Source organism: Diadema antillarum, unplaced genomic scaffold (genome assembly GCF_040938485.1).
Source record: "Diadema antillarum isolate AM-2024a unplaced genomic scaffold, OU_Dant_1.0 seq00001474_RagTag, whole genome shotgun sequence".
In the NCBI taxonomy this organism is placed as follows: domain Eukaryota; kingdom Metazoa; phylum Echinodermata; class Echinoidea; order Diadematoida; family Diadematidae; genus Diadema; species Diadema antillarum.
In genome coordinates, this window is record NW_027272213.1 from 469788 (window position 1) to 491764 (window position 21977).

At 37.2% G+C, this 21977-nt stretch overlaps 1 protein-coding gene across 1 annotated transcript; it reads right to left on the minus strand.

Annotated features, from left to right (window-relative positions):
- Nucleotides 1–12929: 12929 nt before the first annotated feature.
- Nucleotides 12930–21629, minus strand: LOC139709853 (uncharacterized). The gene is made up of 2 exons (XM_071621814.1): nt 21410–21629; nt 12930–13971 (listed from the first exon to the last, which is right to left on the minus strand). The coding sequence occupies exons 1-2, from the start codon at nt 21591–21593 to the stop codon at nt 13436–13438; spliced, it is 720 nt and encodes a 239-aa protein (XP_071477915.1). The 5' UTR covers nt 21594–21629; the 3' UTR covers nt 12930–13435.
- Nucleotides 21630–21977: the final 348 nt, after the last annotated feature.

Consider the following 21977-nt stretch of genomic DNA (forward strand, 5'->3'; position numbering starts at 1 on the left):
TATCGTCAACCCGCTTTTCAATGATTTACATTCTTATGAAAAGCTTACAAAATGTGGGTACCGGTATTTGCGTATTTTTCTACAGAAGATGTCAGAAACAAACGCAAACAGATGGATACTGACCAGAAATGAATATAATTCATAAAGTGGAAAAATGAGCAGTGTAAAGTATTCTCCAATACCCAGTCATCATTTGGGGTGACTTGAGAACAAAAATTTACTGTTATCACTGTCATTTATTCTTGTGTACAGAGCTAGCTCGCGTCTTCATTGCGATCTTGTTGACAGTTTTAGTTAGATAAGAATGTGTGCAAATTGTCATACCATGGAATAAGAGTGTGGATGTAAGATGGCGGCGCGGCGGCTTCATTTGTTTATACAGTGAGTGTTGGCCAATGAGATGTCCAGATAGCTGTATAGATCAATGGCAAAAAAGCCCGTCCCATAATGCATGGGTATCTAGCGCCATCTGCGTCTACAGTCAAGACAACTTTCATAAGTTGTGAAATGACCAGGGGGTCATTGCCTAAAAAGATGCATTCAAACGTTTAAGTCAGGAAATCAAGGGTAGTCAGGTATCAACCAATCAAAATTGAGTATTTAGAGACTTATGTTTAATTTTCTGACTTATTTCAAACGTTTCAGTCAGGAAATCAAGTCAGGATCTCAACTTTTATGCAACAGGGCCAAGGTGTAGGGAGAGAAAAAAATGTTTGGAGGGGAGGATAATAAATTTCCAACTTTAAAATGTTTGAGTGACATGGGTTATCTTTAAAAAATAAATGGTGAAGATATTATTGCCAAAAACTCTCCCATCAGTTAAATTGCATCTTCAACTTATCATTAGATAACATGTTGTCATAACATGCTAGCACCTCAACCCCTCCCGAACCCTGGGTGTGGCAGTACAGTATTAGTAATTCAAGAGTGTTCACGAGTTGAAGACATTGTTACATTATCTAAGTACTATATTTTTCTGTGACCAACAGTTCTTTGTGAACACATGTGAAACATTTATGTCCACAATTTATTTTTTTTTTATAATTCTGGTCAAACTTAATGAAACAGTCATCACTTTTGTTTATCAAGATATTTTGTAACTTCATGATAGCCAAAATTTACTATAAAACCTATTATTTGACAGATTCATATCAGTGGGTTTCTTTCTTTCCCTCATCCCTCATCTTTTTCTCTCCCTCCCTCTCTTGCTATTGCTTTCACAAGAAAGGAGAAAAAGTAATCAGCATCTCAACCTACCTCTTTAAATTACATGTCTTTTTTAAATACTTAAGTATGCATGTGTATGTTGCAAACTTGTGGATTTCACTCTTATCACCTTGTCTGCTGATGAAGATTAAGACTAACACTTTTTTCACTGGTCTTCAAAAAAATAAAAAAAATGACAAAATGTGATCCAAAGACGTAGGAAATATCTTATTAGTTCTACCTCAGCTGGTGTATTTGAAAGATCATGCTTTAATTTGCGTTTTTTTCCCCGCGCTTTTATAAGAATAAGGAAATAATCGTAGACAGAATTATATGGCAGCTTGTGCATTATCGAAAGATAAAACTTTGATTTCTGCTTGTTCCTGACGTTTTTATAAGAGCATTGTAAATTCATGAATATTAAACTAATTATGGATCAATGGCTTTATTTTATGAGCTGGCTTCTTTCAACAACAGAGATATACATACAAACATACATACATACATACATACATACATACAAAGAGATTGAATGCAAATATAAGTGCCATTTTCAATTATTATAATGGTGATCACCAAACAGAGAATGATAAAATGTTCTCAGTGATAGCACACTTGTCACATAACAAGAAATATTTTTGAAGATACTAAAATTATGACAGATATCTAAATTGTTTTCAGTTTTTCAACAGTCAATCTCAAATACAACTGTATCTCAAATTCAGAGAATGGAGAAACATGTATCTGTTTTGGCTTTCACACTCTTCATATAATTATATATATGTATATATATATATATATATTTATGTAATGTGTGTGTGTGTATATGTATATATATACATATATACATAATAATCATGCAGGGCTCAATATTAGCGGTGGCCCTGGTTGCCGGGAGCCACTGTAAATAAAGACCTGGCCAACAAAGGAAAAATTCAGTATTAGGCCTTTTAATATGTATACATATAATATCCACATACACACATATACCAGCAAACATGCATCAATCCATGCACATACTATACATACAGATAAAAAGACAAAAATACAGAAAGACAGACAGACAGACAAAGAGAAAACGAGATGAGCATGGCAAAGTTCACCTCACATGTCCTTCAATCTAATCCAGTCATGAGAGAAAACAGAACACACACGTCAGTTTAAGTGCAAAACAATCTATATTTCATGAATTCGTTGTCACAATGCTTCCATCACTTTTCATAACACATGCACAAATTTTCAACAACTGTCCAAGTTTAACAATGTGAATTTCTGTGTATTGAACATTATCAAGAAAAACATGAGGGAATAAAATCTGGCATCAATATATCACCATATACACAGTAATCTGTTTCTGTCAATTTCATTCCATTTTAGTATGACCTGACTGCATTCATTTTTCTTCTACCTTGTCAGCCAAATTCTGTCACATCTGCCCATCCAACTTTTTGATTTCTTACCTTTGAAATGCTAAAGCCTAAAATCTCAGCAGCATTTTTCCCCATCACCATCTGTAAAATCTTATCTTTACAAACACAATTAGAGATTCAAATTCTTTTTCTGAAGTCATCCCAAGAATATAGCTCTCGAAAAATTTGAGAGTGACCCTTGATCCCTAACCTCTGACATAATTGTGAAGTTTAAATCCCCCATAAGGCCCTGGCACTGACCCTTCACTGAAAACATTGAAAACTATAAATGCCTCATCCCTCTATCAGATCGAATTTGACTTGATTTGTTACATGTTTTTTGCATTGTAAAATTCTGGACTAGATTATGGTGAACATATACAAGGAACCTTGATTTTAACACTCAATATCTGTTTGGTTCATCTTCTTTTTGTCACATACCCACATATCAGTCTTCATTGGGACACTCCTGCTCTTTTCAAGGTTTAACAATTAGGAATATAGTTTTGGCAGAGACAGATGGATGACAAATGACTATTAAAAGAGATCACAATGCTCCCAGAACCACTTTGTGGCAGAGGCAAGTAATTGACCCACACACAACTTTTCTGTCTCTTATAAATGGGTTATGACTGAGTAAAAACACCAAACATGTAAGTTGTCCTTCATTCAAATCTGAATGATTAAAACATTCTTCATTTAGCTGTATAAATAATCAGATACAGATAAAGTGAGAATAAACCTGTAAAAAGAAAAATAAATAAATAGTAATAACATGCACAAAGAAGAGGCACAGGTAAAATCAAATAATGACCTGAATAGCTCTTTTGCAAATTTACATGGCCTACAAAGTTAATTTGCTCAAGCAAGCTCACAAAATTGCACATATTTATCTAAGAATATATTCTCAACACTTTGAGAAGATCCAGTTGAGTCTGTAACTTATTATCTTGAAAGTGTGTTACAACGCATTTTCCTTGTAGAGATCTTACAATGACTAGCTCATGAGGCACAACATCATGATCAACATGGATCTAAGCAATGTTTCAACAAAGATTTCTGGGTATTTAAGGGACAATATCGTCCTCACATTGTTCTCTCATCATACACTGGGGGATAAGCAAAATTTGGCATATTACTAAATGTCATTTCATGGATTGTAGTCACATTACATAACAGGCACAGAAATCATAATTAGAGGAGCTATCATATCAAGGTACCCCTTGCAGGACAGAAAGTTAATACATATAAAAAAAAATCAATACCATTAATTCAAAAACACATAAGTCAAATGAAGTAGAAAAAATAATAAAAAAGGCGAATTATACACAAATCGATATTACATGTAGGGCATGACCAAAGTCTACTTTTTAAGAAAGTCTCCTATTTCCTCTAACTTCAGATGAAATTTCTCTGAATGAAGTCAGCCGACCAACAGAAAACCTAATTCTCCATGCAGCATTCCATCAGCGACTATATGTACCAGGAACCAGCCACCTCATTCTGATGAAGGAATAGATGTACAAGGACATATGGGTGACTTAATTGAAAGACAGTAAGAAAAGTACAGGTCTACGGGCAAGAAAAGTTAGGTTGTAAATATCACACATCCAGTGTAAAATCAAATCAGATGGATTCTCATACTTTAAGAATGCACATTATTACATCTTTATAAAAGCTACCATTGGTGGATTAGTATGATCAAAGTGAGCAAAAAAGGGAAACTCCTACATCCCAGACTACCTGGCTTTCTCTCTACATTTATTTAGCATCATGACAACTCTCAACACAGATTCATTGTCAACTTGTCATGCTATAATCAACCATAAAATCAAATCATGTCTGCACTCTCAGGGAGTATTACATGACGAAAGCAAACGTGAATGTAGGAAAGAATTAAGTGCAACATTTCTGTGTCAATCTGATACAATTACACAATTTCGGTACAGGTCTGATATACTGCATACCAATGCTGTCGTATAATTAGTAAGCTGCTATGATATCATAAAGTCCACTGGTTTTAACATACAGTACTTACTGTACAATATCGCTGCATAAATTCTTTCGTACAGGGTATATTACTTATATTGACTGACCTTCACAGCTCATCATATCCCATTAATGTCAGCAAGACATCAATACCAATGATCTTTCATTCATATATTCTACAATGCTGTGGTAAAGAGACATTACTGAACCCAGTTCAAATGGTCAAATCTTGGTATAAATGTCATGATAGGCAAACAAACATGTGAACATCTGAGGCTGCATGCAAATGCACTGATTGGATGAAACAGAGTAGATGTTAATCTCCTACAGTTTCTAGGGAGTTAATGATTACGCATTTCTCGGCTGAGACAATGAATAGGATCATGTTCAACCCATGTTGGGGAGGCAACATTGTTACGGTAAAGAATTCTCCCTATCACATAGAGCCGATATCAAGCGATATCACCTCACGATACCGATATCTGATCGATCGCTTTTGGGACGTTCACTTCCGGTTTTGCGGTTCTGGAAAATTGTACCAAAGACCCTACGTAGTGTAGGATCTTTATGTAGGATCTTTGATCATACATTCCTTTCTGGAAATGTCTCAAACAAATATGCAAGTTTGACTTCAGGTCCAAGTGGTCGTTCCTGCGAAGCAGATTTTTCCACGCTCTCCGCTGAAGTTTGTCTGTTGGGAACTTCACCCATGTCAAGTCCTTCATCTATGGATATTTTCCATAATTTTGTTGTTTGGTATCATCAGACCAGCATTGGGCCGCTTCTCAGAAGAATCCCATTTATTAAATGTAAAGTTACAGATTTGAAAATAACTCTATTATTCGCAAAATTATAAGACGGAATTTGATATGATCTATAGATGAATACTAGCTAGTACTTCGGCATTCAATGTGCATAAAAGTGTACATTTACACATCGCATGTTCATAAATGGAAATTTAATATCCCCAGAATTAAAGGTAAAAAAATTAGAGCGCCACACACGTTCAGATTCGAAGAGCTATATGCCATAGGGAGAATTGTGATGATGCATGTCTCTATTACAAAGATGGTTCTTTACATATGAAAAAAAAAGTTGAAAAATACAAAAGCTTGACTAATAAAGCAAAAACCAGTCACACAAAAGAGCTGTCTAGGAAAGACAGATATTTTATATTGAGAGTTTGTCTGGATACCGAGTAGGTTATCACTGGGTCCAGCGGGACAGCATAGCAACAAATTTGAATACATCAGTAATTGCAATGGCATATATCACCGATCCAACACTCCTTTTTTTTATATCCGCTCAATGGAAACAATACCATAAATTGGGGAATTGAGTGTCAATATTGAATAAGAAGGCTTGCATTACACTTATAACTTTCCAACCATTGACAAAAACAGTTGGAAGAAAAACATGTCTACAAAAGTGGGTAGCTCACACACATATATAAGCACTGCACGCCCTAAATACGTGAACACTATTTCAAACAAACACAAGTGAGAAAGACCATGTACAATTCATGCATGCACTTACAAAGCATGACTTAACACATTAAAAAAAAAAATGTGTGGGGGGGGGAGCTGAATAAATGCACTTACACTTTTTTCAACTATGCAACATAAAATATCCATATATCACATTGACCTCGTGACTTAACTTACAATCAATAATTTACATTTATACCATGCACATTCACACAAAAAAGAGACATTTCCACATCTGTAAGCCACAACTTCACACATACCACACAAAAACTAACAAGAGCTTCAGTTGTTGGGCTTTCTGTTTCATTTTTTCCCTCCGTGCAAGGTCAGCTCCTGCTGAACTGTGTCACATATTTCACAGCCATCTGAGGATCTGAGATACTAATCACCTGTAATGCACAAGACATTTCTTTGAATCACTTGGTGACACAGAGAACAATCTTGGTGTAACACTAAAGATGACACTTATGTTACATCTTGACTTGTTGCACATCAACCCAAGGTATTACACTTTGCCTTGATGCATTACAGAAGATAATATTGGTACTACACCAATAATGAGCTGGGTGTTTGAACTTTCCAACTCACTGCATTTAACCAGAATCTTATCATATGAAAACATCTCCGAGTTTCTCTCGCAGATGTAAGCATCAAAATATCTACAAACATATACTCTAAGGTTGGTAATTACCAACAGAGTCACAGTTTTTTTTATTTTATTGTTCATCTTTGAAATATCGAAGCTTGTATACATTCACATAGGCACTTGGATAACAAACTATATTATCTAGTTTCTTATTACAGTTACTATCACTTCAGAGGTTGGTTTCAAGTAAGTCTGCTGGAAAAAAAAAATGGCTACATACTGTATTTTCACAGCTTCATATCACAGAACTTCACCTCTACCACACAAAAATACAGGTCATTTGATACTAACATATTTACAAATCTCATCAACAAACAACAAAGTGAAGATTGCATAAAAACATACCCATTTTACACAGCAAACACACATAATACAAAACATTTATCTTAAAAAAAAAGACAATTACATAATACGGTAAGCTACAGTATATCTCAAGCATTTTATGCTTTGACAGAATACGAGGGAATTTTGCATTGTGTACTTTCATGTAAAAGACATGGCAAATTTTTTTAAGTTTAGGTGCAAAAACTTTTACTTGACCATCAAATGTGAAATAATGCAAACCACATTGCTGGACCTCCTACTCACAGTGGTCAAGCAGACTGGCCCTGGACAATGCTTCATGACACGTAAGTATATCCAATTTCATGTACAATATCTCTTTATCTTTATGGTACCATGTTAAGGTATCCAAGTATATTTTAATGTATTAAATACACAGCAGGATGCTCTGAAGTACACACCTGTATGCTGAAGTAAAAACATTTGAGTGAATCTGTGTCATGGGCATATAACTATTAAAATGGCCGTGCAAACTGTGTAAACTTTAACTGTACACAAGAATGAGACCACTGTTTCATGCTTATATCTCTCTCGCCTTGGCATACCTGCAGTGAAGAGACCTTTCGTGCTGGTGTCGCAGAGGTTTATTCAACTTTGGCTTCAAGGGAAATAAGTGCTTGAGGCTAAACACATGGGCACTATCCTAAACAACTCTTCTAGGTACATGAAGAATTACCTGGCAGAATGAAAATTCCTTTAAAGGCAATTCTGCAACACAAGAGAAAACAAACTAGATAATACTTGATCTGAGTAGCATTTCATATTTGATCAAACAAGCACACCTTTTGCAATGCGCAGCCATGCAATTGTTGATCTAAGATTTCGGACTTGTAAAATGACTACAGTAAAACTTTTAAAACCTTAAATGAAAAAAATATATAAAAATGTGCTGCATGGATAATACTGTATATTCAATTCAATTGCATCTAGGTTTTGGATGGCACCTGCAATGTTCATACACTAGACAAAAAGGTATCAGATATTTCATCTTTGGATAAGAGGGCATAAGAATACGAGGATTGTACAAACACAATCGGCACGGCATTGCCAAATTTAACAGCTGGAAGTTTCTACGTAATGAATAAGTTTGTATTAGTTACTACAGTGACGATGCATGGGATATCAACAATTGCTAAAGCAATCACTAACAACACTAGTCTACTTCTGATTGTTCTCAAGCTTTATGGTTTGCATAGAGTGCAATGCACACATTGTAACTCTTTTTTACTCGACAGATACAAATTTCATTAACAACCAAATATTGTGGATCTTTTTCTTTGAATTTACCTAAAGGTACACTGTCAAGACTTGATTACACACTCGAATGAACATTCAGAGACACATAGATTGTTACATTTACATAGCCCCATGTGATAGTGTCTGTGGGTATCAGTAAGTATAGAACAATACACATTCAACAGGAAAGATGCACTGTACACAATAGGAATGGCAAGAAATTCCTTCTACTCTAGTTATACAGATAATGCTTCTGGCAGGCCCAAAATGAATAAAATAATTCTGTGCCGAAGTCAGTGACTAGGAACTAGAAGTGGTCTCAAGGCTTTAAGTAGGTGGGAAATAAGTTCAAAGTATCAAATTCTGAGTATTAAAGTGGACAGCCTAACATTAAAAACACTACAATATATTTCATCAAAAATACTACAATATATTCTGGAAACTACACACACATGCAATCTGAATGTATTATGCATAGCTGAAAATAAGTTCTGAAAAGTTTGCATCTGTTACATCTTAATAATGGCACATTAATATTCATTCTAGGCTCACGAAGATCCACTATCAACCATACAATCAATCACTAAATGACACTAGATCCGAAATTTGTCTCATGAAAAGTCAGTTGTACAGACTACTTTTTTTTTTAAACTTCCTCCCAATCCTCTCTTGCAGAATTTGAAATTCTCACCATTTTATTCTGAGAAAAGAAAATGCCTTCATGTTGAAAACATATGAACATCCATCTTTTGAATGCTCTTTTTTGGACTTCAGAGAGAAAACATTGTGTGATTAATCACTTTGGAATAGCAAGTATATCTATATGAAATAAGCACTTTGTCCCTAGCTTTCGTGTGACTTTAGATGATGTCGACCAAAGTCCCTGCTAATAGGGAAGCTGTACTGCATCAAATACTTCTCACATAATCAGTATGAGGATATATCTCAGACATGAAAACTGGGATATCATACAATTATTATGATGCGATGCTTTGACACATTATGGGACGGCCACAAGGAGAGATTTAACCTACTACCACTCTCGGTTCTTAAACCCATACTTCCCTACTTTCTGCTCGGTAATCTGTTTCCACGTCTCTGGATGCCAATACAACATGTGACAGTGCATTGAAAAGACATCTGTCCCTTTTTCAGCAAGTGCCCTTTCTGTCAGCCAAGAGCCAATGTGGTTATCAACAAGACGGATCCATGCTTCACTATGCACATTCATTATTCAGTTAGAAGAAAAGCCTGTCATCTGGTTCTTCTACAAAATCCTGAAAGTGAAAATTCACGATGTCTACAATTGGACTATGAACCAGTCTAATTCACCTCCTTCTGACATAGATTGAACTGGATCTATGCAAAGAGCATGACTGTTGACCAGTGGGAGTAACTGAATGTAAGTTTATTGCAAGTTTCATAGGCATAAAGTCTAGACCGAAAATTGATTGTCAGTAGTAAAATGGTATATTAAAGTAAAGGTGCACACTACATCTAGCAGGTGGAAGTATCAAGGCACCACGGGCCTTTATGGAGCACCTTAACCCATTGAGGATGAGTCCCGAGTATACTTGGGCAGGTGCATAGGAAAAATACGAGTTATAGCAAAATCAGCCCATTCTCAATGGGTGAATGAAATGAACTTCTGCAGCTCAGACAAAATTTCATATAAACTTATACACAACAGAAAGAAAGAAAAAAGGAAGTTGTTTCTATAATTTGTGTTTTCTAACAAACATGACAACTATTCGATATCGATTAAAAGAAACAAGTAATACATCACATCAAATAATCTACTTTTGACTTTTCAGTGACTGTAAATTCAATAAAATAAATAACACACACACAAAATTCTACATGATTGTGAATAATACTACGTGGAATGTCTAGTCATGGCACCAATTACTATGAAAAGCAGTATTGTCTACATAATTTTGACAAGCCAAAAAGCACAAAAATTTACAACGGAATATACATGTATGACCCTGATACTTGTGTATTGAGGGTGCAGCAAGGTAGCACCAAAGAAACATTATTACTTGGAAAAGAGTTCCAACGCATTTCAAAGTTTCTCTCTGGTAAAAAACAAAACAAAATATATACATCTTCTAGATCTTTGAAGAGTCTGAGCCAGCAGCTGTTCATTGATCACTATTGTTCATGCTAGTAAGCATGTCCATACAACACCTCCTCATAGCTATTAATTGTCTCTGCAACTTGGGTGTCATACCCCAGGCAATGGTTTACCATTTCACGGTGCTCCGCGGCACCGTTTGACATGAGATCCCCTGTGCTACGTAACTTCTGAGGTGATGCGGAACCGATGGCAGTGCACAGAGCCATGGATTGATCTACGGTTCCCGAATAAATATTGTCATTTTCCGTCACCCTCTGCATGTTTCCATTGGTGACTGCAAAGCCATTTTGTGGCAGGTGGGGATAATCAACTGCTGGCACATCGTCCATCGGTGCCATTTCTGCATCGTCACCATGGTTACTACACTGCATCTCCCTGAACTCTTGGCCCTTCAACAGAAAGGGAGTTTTCTGGAAGACTGGCTGGCAGCCTGGCAATCCAGGAACATAGTCTCTTGTTACCTCCACACTGCCATTGCCACACCTGGATTCCATCGTGGTACCGTTAGTGCCAATGTGTTTGCCATTGGTGGAACCATTCAGACCTACCACACCACCAGATGCCGTTCTCTTATGACCTACTCTGATTGTTCCTTTACCTGCAGTCAATGCTGGATTGTGGCTTTCTCTTGCAAAATAAGACAGCGGTGCTTGGACTTGCTCTGTGTTGAAAGAGACATTGTATAGAAAAGATGAGAGCATTTCACATGCATAGTTGTTGTGATCTGTTGCACCTTGCTATATCCCAGGACTTGCACATATTGGGCACTGAGTGCAAGTTCATTTGACCATGACATGAAGGGAATGTACACGAAGCACAAAACATGCTTGACAATTCCACACAAGCTATGCATTAAAATAAACATGAAGCATGCAGGTAGTTTGCACAATCACACAACACCTGTCAAATTTCAAACAGCAGAGTTGTGATACCCACTGGGAAACTAGAAATGCCATGATGTAATATCAAAGGAAAGGCAATATGAATAGTAACCAAACATCATTTTTCTGAGCCAAACCGTTTTTGCAGTAAATATTGCCAAATGAAATCAAATCCATTGCATCTTGACATCAAAATGAGACATGAAACAGTATTTGGCGGTCAGAAGGAACATCAAATTGTTCTCAAAGAGTTAAAATGACAATTACTCATTAGAGTGTGCTGTGTTCTTATAATGTGGACATGTCAGGACACCTGGAACATATTCATATTGTAGACTAGACCCCATCCCCATCTCCCCACTATTCCCTGTCTAAATAGTGAGGGTTAGCACCCCTCAGACACATGCCGCATTGCGCTGTCAGAAAACAAAGAAGGATAACACAACATACTGGTCATAGAATAACATACAGCGCATGGTCTATCCTTTCACATAAACTGAATGGGTTGTGCTGACGAGTATTTTAAAGCCATGCAGCATGTACACTAGGGGATATTACAGGGTTACAAAATTCTGAACAAGTAATCATTATATCACAGTAATCATATGGACAACAAATTATCAGTGAAATTACATCGTTTTCGGGATGAAATTGCATTTGGTACAGAGGAGTCGCTTGGTGAAAACATGGAATTAAAGAAAAGTGTTCATATTTGGCAAGTAAACATACATATCTGGGAAGTTGTCAATTTTCAATGTCAACTGAAAAAGAAATAAATTGTCTAATGTAATTGTCAAGCAACACTGGCAGATAATCCTCAAAGCAAAGTATGTGCGAGTGTTTCACGTACTTACAACATCATACTGTGCTACGGATTTGTACACTCTAATGACATTGTAGCTCAAACACTGGGCAGAAATCTCTTGTGTGTGTGTGTGTGTGTGTGCGTGCGTGTGTGTGTGTTTTAAGAGCAGAACTCTCATTCAAAGCAGTAACATTTTGGACACAATTGTCACTCATATATGAATACTCTATTGTGCCATTCTTGAACATCAATTTAAAGATTGCTGTCTTTGTTATTCAATCAGTGGTTTTTTTTTTTTGGGCTCCGATGCACGAGATGAATTAAGTGAGTTTACTGCAGAGCTGTCTAATCAAAGCAAGCAACAACAACAAAAAAAAAAAAATCGGCTTTGGGTCTGAACAATGGAGGTTACACTGGTTAGGAAAGAAGCCAACAGATTTTCATGGTGATGCTATGCCGCACATACACAGGGATTGGTACCAGCTGCAGTAAACTAAACCAGTTGTTGCAGATAATTCCCTCATTTAAAGCATCACAATAGGATACTGCTTATCATGCACATGTCTTTTAGATTTTCCATTTGGACCTTTGGCAAATGTATGCATGTAAATGCACATTCATGTTGTGAGATGTTATGTAGGACAAGTATTAATGGATAGTCATTAACGTTTGAACGCCATATGATTCAAACCTTGCGACTAAGAAAAAAATACATATTTGTAAATACTAAAGCTTATAAACAACTTTCATGTGGTAAAGTTTACTGTTCACTGTTGCCTCTCCAACGTATGCTCTGTTGCAGAATTTGGACATCCATTACATTTGAATGACTGCATATATCTGCACAGATCTGACGAGAAATTTCATGTGTGCATCAAAACATTCCTCCTGTTCAGGCAAGTGAATTTGACACTCTCAACACATTGCCTGGATCTTAAAAGTTCTAGCCCTTTAAGAAATGATAATGATAATAATTAACCTTTGCTTGAATTACCAAAATATGTATACAATGTACTAGTAATCTGCTACAATCTACTACAATGAAGAACTGTGTAGACAGGGTATGTCTTGATGTCATTTTGATTGTTATGTACTTTATACAGTTACACTGTATATTCTTCTAGCCTTTTCAGGCCCATCTTATTCTGAGATTTCAAATCACTTGCCTGCATAGATTTTATTTTTTCTTTACTAGCCAAGGGATATTGGGCATGTGCTCCCTCCCTTTAATACAGCCATCTTATATCATACAGATTGCATTCACTTCAAACCATGACATGGCATCCACACTGGTTTACAAGTAATGCCCTCTCAGAGCCATGCATTTCGGTATTGCAGTCTTCTGCATAGGGCTCTGTTTTGTGAGCCCCATCGCATCTCCGTTGGGAATGAGATGGGTTGTCATGGCAACTGAGTGTGCAACAAGGCAGGCCATTGGCGCCTCCCTAGCGTCATCCACCTCAACAGACATACTCTCCTCATGACTGACACCATTGCTCGGGGTGAAAATGTGCACATCAGATGCATGGTTGGAGTTTTTGGACACATGGAATGTAGCACCGCCGCCACCATCATCATCTCGTCCAATCATTGGTACCGATGCATCGCTGTAAGCGCTACCACACATTACCGGCTGATCAGAAGACGAAATCGAATCCATCATCGCAGTCCCATTTGCGTAAGGAGCATGCACAAACCAGTTGCGGCCATTTTTGTCCCTGCCACCCAACAAGTTCATTCCACGCCCAGATGCTGTGTGTGAAAGGGTCGCCGTGGTTTCCCACTGTGAGTTCTGCAGGTGAGTTGCTACATTGGTGGTGCCAATACCGACTGCAAAGGTGCAAAAGAGGACAAACAGTTGTTTGCTGTTGACACACTGATCAATAGTTTCCCGAAACAAGCCAACATGGCAGCCACAGTGGTGCCAATGCTCCACAGAAAAAAAAAGAACACACAGTTCATCTGTGCATCATATCTACATGCTGACATGAAATAGGGAAAATTTACATTGCTGTTTAGGTGGTGTGTGCCTGTACATGTACCTACTTTTACTGTAAAGGAGACTGTGCAATAACATGTTACAAAATGTATGTACACTGTTAATCATTGTGCAGAAAATGTCACCTCCTCGTATGCGGTGAAACGGTGATACACATTGTGAAAGCAAGCTTTCTCTGTGCAGAGAGAAAGATTTTTGTACAAGTCCTTCAAGGACAGAGAATACAAATGCTAGCTATAATATATAGACAACACAAAGATTGCACTGATAATTTCAAGCACAGAACTGAACATAACAAGACATTTGCATGCATCACCATTATCAGAGCAAAAGCTATAAGGAATGTAGCCACAGGCTATAATGGATGAGCACCATTGATACATGCACTATCATCAGCAGAATGAATGTATCCTAAATGACAGACAAGTGTGCAACTTCTCACATCTAATATATGTGAAAAAGCATAGACATCTTGCTCGCATAAAAAATCAACGTACAGTGCACTCCCATTATAACGAACACGGTTATAACGAAATTTCGTTATAACGAAGTAAATCTTCTGGTCCCAAAATTATCACCATTAAAGTCTATGGTAAAAAATTCGCTTATGACGAACACGGTTATAGCGAAATTTCCGTTATAACGAAGTCTTTTCCGAGCGCTACAGACAAAGAAAAACAAAAGAAATGTGTTCCATTATAACGAAATGCGAATTGCTTTCGAAAATACCTAGCGGAACAAGCATTTATAGCGTCTCTGCATGGGTGAACGCTTCACACCACTGTGTGTTCGCTCTTTGTGTCATGCACAGTTTCTGAGGGGAGCTTGCGTTTATTATTGTGATACAGTTATCCCATCACATTTCACATTGCTTTCCAGTGTATGATGAGTATTCAGCAAACAGAATATGATATATATACGTGGTTTCCTTGTTTTCGTTATATATTGTATTTGTTCGGTTATAACAAAATTTCGTTATAACGAAAGAAAACTGCTGGTCCCGAGCATTTCGTTATAACGGGAGTGCACTGTACAGCCAATTCAACAACTACTCTGTACTGGCTTGATGACATATATTCACAACCTCACAGAGTGCTTTAGGGACTAGAAATAAATATACCTTCTGATTCAGCCTCAATTAAAGAAATGCTTGCACAGGGGAAAAAAATGCAACATTGCATGCATTGTTGAGAAGATCACATTCACAAAAGTCCTCCTGCTTCAGCAGTACATGCTCCACATGGGCAAGGAAAATGAAAAATATCTCAAACAGCACAATATGATACAACACAGTTGCATGGTCTTGGAAAGCAGGCCCAAGAACACATACATGCAGGTTTACAGCACAAAGCAACAGTTCCAACTCATGCACAGAGTTGTCAGAGGGCTATGCAACCACACACTCAGTGGCCCAGGGCAATTGAAAACTCAATTTTGGATAAGTAAAATGCAATGACACTCGCACATTAATTACCACAAATCTGCAGGACAGTAGCCCATATGCCAGGGTTCACATCACTGCTAAGTACCATCTTTTGATGCCTTAAACTGTAAAACAATAAAGTTCCTCACCATGTACACGTATGAATTAGGGTTACAAAAACTACACTCAATGTATACAAATATCTGTACATACGTTAAAGCACAATCAAAGTAAAGTAACCTGCGATAGCAATCTTTACACAAAAATCAATAAAATCCACAGTAGCCCATGCAGCTCTTCAAATAGGACATCTAAACATTATTAGTGAAGGTCAGAAAACTAGCAGCATTTTCCAGCAAATACATCAGCAATTTATATATGGAAAAGGCATTAACTCCACTGACTTTGCACAAAGTTGACACTTCCTGTTTTTCTTCAAACTTCTGTGTTGGGTGTGTGCTCTGTCTATATGCAAAGACAGCTCTTCCATAATCATGTATGTAGTAGATCCTCATAACATAGAGGTTGCATACAACAGAACCCTCCTATAGCAACATGAATTTGGCAGTCCCAACTCTTGATATTTCTTTGTTTTTTGTACCCTGATAAAGTAAGAAACCTAATATAACAAGGTAATTGTCATGGTTCTTAAGTCATTGGTTTAAAGAGGTTCCTCTGTATGACAAACCATTCATGAGCATGTTGTGACTGGCACCACAATAGAAGAAGCGAAGTTTTCACAAACTGGAGGCATCTCACTCTAAAAAATTGAGCAACTTTTCATCCAAATATCCCAATTCACTTCCTGCTTTAACCTAAAAATGAAATGCTAACTGAAAGTTGTGTCAATGCTGAAGACCTGGTCAGTGGAGGATGGGGTTAGGAGACAGTCAGCCAGAGAGGACATGATGGATGATTATGAATACGTTGTCATGGTTACATGCAAAAGGATGCTATCTCCATCTGACCCTTTGACACAGCTAAATCAAGTTGATTCTTCTTCACAACCCATGAACAACCTTGGTTGACACGTTTTCGCAAATATACAATCACATTTAGTTCTTTAGCAATTACTTTGATGCTTAACATAGCCTTTGTGATACGTGTGCCACAATTCATCAATGGCTGCTTATGTAAGTATGCATAGTTGTGTTTGTTCATGAACATCTAACTTACTTTTTAAAACATTTAAATAGCTTTGAGAATTAAACATGTCTGTGAGACATGCCTCACAAATGTTACAATACATTGTGCACTTGTCTAAGAAAAAAACTCAAAAACTTTGCAAGGCGACTGCTTGTGACCATAAGATACATGTAGTGTTGAGTGGCAAGAGTAATAAAGGACAGAAATAATCTACAGATAGATATAGAATACAAAAATATCGTGCTGACTACATTCTCTGAAACAATAAAAGAAGCAACAAACATGCTCAAGCAATCTTTACTTAAAAACAGCACCAAGATCTCAGTTAAAGTTGCAATATATATTTTTATGTCATATATCAATACCCTTAATGATTGACAAAATCAAACACACCAAAGTCTGAAAAAAACAAAGTATTTAAATATCTCTCAGATGAATACCATATTTGGTAATATATATTAATTGCATTTCCATACCTCCTCATTTGTAAAATAAAACTTTTTTTTTAAATCATTAATTATTCAGCAGTGCATATCATCAAATGGGTCATATGCTGCACATTAAGTTTTACAACTGTAGTATAATAATTTATTAGTTTTGATGCTATTACAATTTTCAAATTATCTTTACAAGGAGATTAATCAGTTGATGGACTTATTAAGAGTGCAAATTTTGCAAATGTCTAGACATCAACAAGAACATCTGATGGATGCACCCTTCTAATTCCTTGTTTGTTTTTGTTTTTGTTTATTTTGGCAGTCAATAATAAAGAACAGAAAAAAAGAAGAGGTATAATTACATTACACACAGCATAAACACATGATGAGAAATGCTATCTGAACGTAAATCATCATTATTTACGACCTTAATTACCGTGGCTACTGATAATACTGCTGGTACAAAAGTACTGTACTGTGCAGGGGTGCTTCATAGCAAATCGAATGCTACTAAACTTGATCTGTTATTTTGCATAAAGAGAGGTTCTAAGGAGAAAATGTAGAAATCTGACATTTCAACTCCTATCACAGTCATCAGTACCTTCAAATCAAATCTGTTTGTTATCCTCTTTCCATTTTCTCTTTCCCTCATACAGGAAAAGAATAAGTCATTCTCCTATTCTTTGTCTTTTTCAGTGAGCAACTTTGGTACATACAATCACCTTACACATGAAACTAATGGTGGAAATGATAAAGCACATGTTTGGTTTGCTGATAAATATTCATACTTAATACAAAGTTACATGTGGAAAAAAAAAAATCATCAGATACAGAATGGCTGGAATCTCCAGTGCTCTTCTCTTGGTATCCGCCGTGGTAAAACAGCAACTGGGGGCAGTCCGTCACTTTTTTCAGCTGTGACAATGTGGCATTCGCTCTCATCCATCCTAGCTGCAGCCTGCTCCTCATGTTCATCTTCCTCTTCAATGCCAGGCAAAGTGTCATCCTGCCCATCGCCATGGTCGTTGCCGGGTGTGGCACTTTGAGGTGGAGTTTCTGCCATCTCTTTTGGACATAATCGTTGGGTTGTCGTTGTTTTTGTTTGGTTTGGTTTTTAGAGGTGGGTTTTTTGTTTTTGTTTGTTGGGGAAGAGATCATGAGGAGATAAGGTGTGACTATTTATTGGACCAACATTACGACAGACATCACAAAATGAGCAACCTTTGGGGATTTCTATGGTTTGAATAAATCATTATTTCTAACTCTCCCTACAGTACAAGCCATGACTCCCTAGAGAATTTACAGAAACAGACGCAGATCGTGTAACTGTATTACATACACTATATGCCTACTCACTACTGGAGCCTTTACATTTTTACAGGTTGAAATGTAGCATACAAATTCTGATACCAAGTACAAGCCACGGCTCCAGAATTCACAGGGAGAAACAGTAAAAATGTATACTGCACTGCATGTATATGTTGACATGTCCTGTCTCAGTAAACCATAAATCCTAATGAATGTGGCAGTGCCATATTCTCCAGATTTGAAAGTCTAATTTAGAAAACTTGTTGTGGCTGCAGTAGACTCAGTTAATGATTAATGACCTGGTTGACAAACACCACATGGTTTATAAATTACAGGCATATCTAATGGCAGAACGCCACTTTCATGCAATAACCCTCACAATCCCCCCCCCCCCCCCCCCCCCAAAAAAAAAGCTCATAATATGAACCAAGCACAGCATCTGGTCCAAAGCAGAAATAGAAATTATTCCTCTGCATTTTCTTCAATTTCCTCAACTGCCCAAGTCGCCTCCCAGCTCTCATCTCTCGCTCCTCTTTTCTAAAGCTTAAAACAACACAAAAGCTTAGTTTGCTGATTCACACAGAGGCTGACACAATTTCTATACTTATTGCTACTCATGTCTTAACTTTATTTGTAGATGAATAGGGAATAAGGAATTCTTTCGCTATTGCATCGCGATGCCCTTGCTATGAGACTGTGGCATTGTTACATCAGAGCAGGTTTGTCTGAGTGTCAATAAATTAGACAGCCCAGTCTGGGGATGTCTGTGAATGCATACAATGTAGCAAAACATGGTACTGGTATACGCACGCACACACACACACACACACACACACACACACACACACACAAGTTTTAAAGGTATGCAAAGGTACATGAAGGGCTCATATTACAGGGTCTTTACTACTTATCAGGCAATATCATGAGTATGTATTACAAGTTGTGACATGTCTATATATCTAAGCTGTCATATACTAGTAGTCACAATGAACTCATTTCTAATCTAGGTTTCCCAAAATGACCTGCCATCAAGGGCTAAATCTTTGAACCGTATGATGCCTGCATCACGACAAAGCCCTTAGGGTTCTAGGAAAAGATAAAATGTAAAGCCCCTTTCATCTCCACAACATTCAATAAAATTATACAACCACACAATGACAGCTATATAAAAGCAGGACTAGTAACCTGTGCAGAGCCAAACACATACTTATGCACAGTAAACATATTCTGAAGGGGAAGTAATATAAATAAAACTTACATTGCTTTATTTAAAAAAAAAAAAATGCCCATATAGAGAAAGCATGCAAAGTGAAGAACTAAGAATAATATTTGTCAATCATGAATACATTTCCTCAAGATGGAGAAAACATGTAATATCATGTACTACTTTAAATAGGGCAAAACACACATTTAGTAGCTCATCCAACAGTAATTGAACGTAAGTCAAGTTTGAAAAGGAGGATTTATGTGTATCTACAGTGTAGAAAAGTGAACCTTTGCAAAACGAATATGGCTCCATATATCCCCAGAGAAAAAAAAAAAGAAGAAGAAAAAGAATACAAGAAAGACAACTTTAGAAGAAAGAAACTGGAAAACCAGCAACGGATTCATGAAGCTTTTGAGGCAAATCACAACAATGATGATGGCATCTAGAAATGGTCACTGGAATTTCAGTAGGTCATCTAACACTGCCTACTATGGGGACTAGGAATCATCAGTCCTGTTCAAATGACTGCCATACTGCTTGCACAAGACTCCTAGTGTGTTTTGTTTATGTCACTATTTCATATTTTCTCCAAAAAACATTTTTTTTTTCAAGTCTGTCTCCACTGCTGATGGTAGAAGTCATCCTGGTTACCATTTGATGAATCTTACTATGTGGTTAAAACCTTACCACACCCCACAACTGGACAGTATGAAAACATTCTGTCATGGAATCAAAATTTCCCCTTCGCTATTCATCATGCAATATGATGAATATGAAATAATGTGAAGCTAGTTATGTGACTAGAAAATAATTTGCTTAACTTAATTTCATGGTCACGTGTGAGGTTCAGAAGATATGTTCTGATGGTCATACAGTGTATACACTGTATGACCATCATGAACATTACGAGTCCGATATAAATGTCAAAGAGTGAAATGATAGCACCTCCACACACCACTATGCTGTCCTACACTTGTATATGTATACTTCCTGTAATAACGAATGAGCCCTTCAAAACTGGGAGACTCAAAACTCACCATGAATCTACATTATGCACGGATATAGAAATAGCAGGGCAGTGGCCATTTAGATACTGCATGCAATTTATGTTCCTTCCCTTTCTAACTGATATGACGTCAAGGCGAGTTTTCAATAAAGAGACATTCTCACATTAAAACAGATATCGTCCATTAAAAAAAAAGATACACTAGTGACAGCGACTGGTTTGGCTACAGTAAGTCCCAGAGACTCCAACTCTCCCGTTTTCGACGGGAGATCTCCCGCCGAAAGCCCATTTTTGCAAAATCTCCCGTTCTCCCGCTTGAGATTTGATTTCTCCCGCCCTGGCTCTGTGTCTATCGTTGGAAAGGATTTCTTACTTATTGCTATTGTATGTTGGAAAAAATAAGCCTTAGATAGCACCAGAGAACATCTAGAACCCTAGGAACTTCGTGCTTCGTACACATCAACTTGGAGTCTCCCGTTTGCTAGGGGTTTCGGGCGGGAGAATCTCCAAATCAGAAGGTGCCTGGGGTTGGAGTCTCTGAAGTCCTTCTGACCACAGTCTATCTTTTTTTCAGACACCTACAAAAGATGTGTCAAGCAATAATAGTGTAATAGTGTATACTCCTGTTTTTGTGCTAACTGGATTGCTTGTCTGTTTCTTTGTCTGTATGTGTGTTTGTTTGTTGCGTGTGTTTTTATACCATTTAGTTGCAGGAAGATGGTTTAAAAATAAATGCACCCACCATGTTCTACTCTTGCTCTCTTTGCTGCCTCTCCATTCGTCTCCATCTCCGCCGCCTGCAGCCTCTTGCGGTTCCCGGCGGCTCCGTTGCTAGCTCCGGCGTCTAAGTGCCCAGCAGTCCTCGCATGAAGAGCATCCCCTCCAGCCCTGAAGTACTCTAGACATGGACCTTGGAGATGGGACATCGCCAAGTCAGCTGCGGTTTCCCCTTGCCAGTTTTGAAGACTTTGGTGGGAAAATGACAAACTTTAAAACTCTAAAAATAACACTGCAAACTAAGACATCATAGTGACATGTTCACTTGATGGAAAAAAAGCAACTACACTTTTGGAATGGTGGAGAACAGCACATCCCTCTAAAAAAAATAAATAAATTATGTTATATTCAGTCATGAAGAAATTAGGATGTTTCTCATCTTTTTGGTCTAAATTCAATTACCTTTTTGTGGAAAGAAAGATATAAATTGGGTGACTTTACTTCTTAAAATGCAAAACCTAACCTTACCATTATTTCTACTTGTGCATTTACAAGTTTAGATTAGGTTAATGTGATGCAATCCCTAAGCAATA

Excerpts from the sequence above, each read along its gene's own strand:
- LOC139709853 (XM_071621814.1), bottom strand. The coding sequence starts at position 21,593 with ATGTCCCATCTCCAAGGTCCATGTCTAGAGTACTTCAGGGCTGGAGGG. Across the intron at positions 13,972-21,409 it reads GAGAGCAAGAGTAGAACATG|TCGGTATTGGCACCACCAAT; the intron begins GTGGGTGCATTT and ends GCACCTTTGCAG.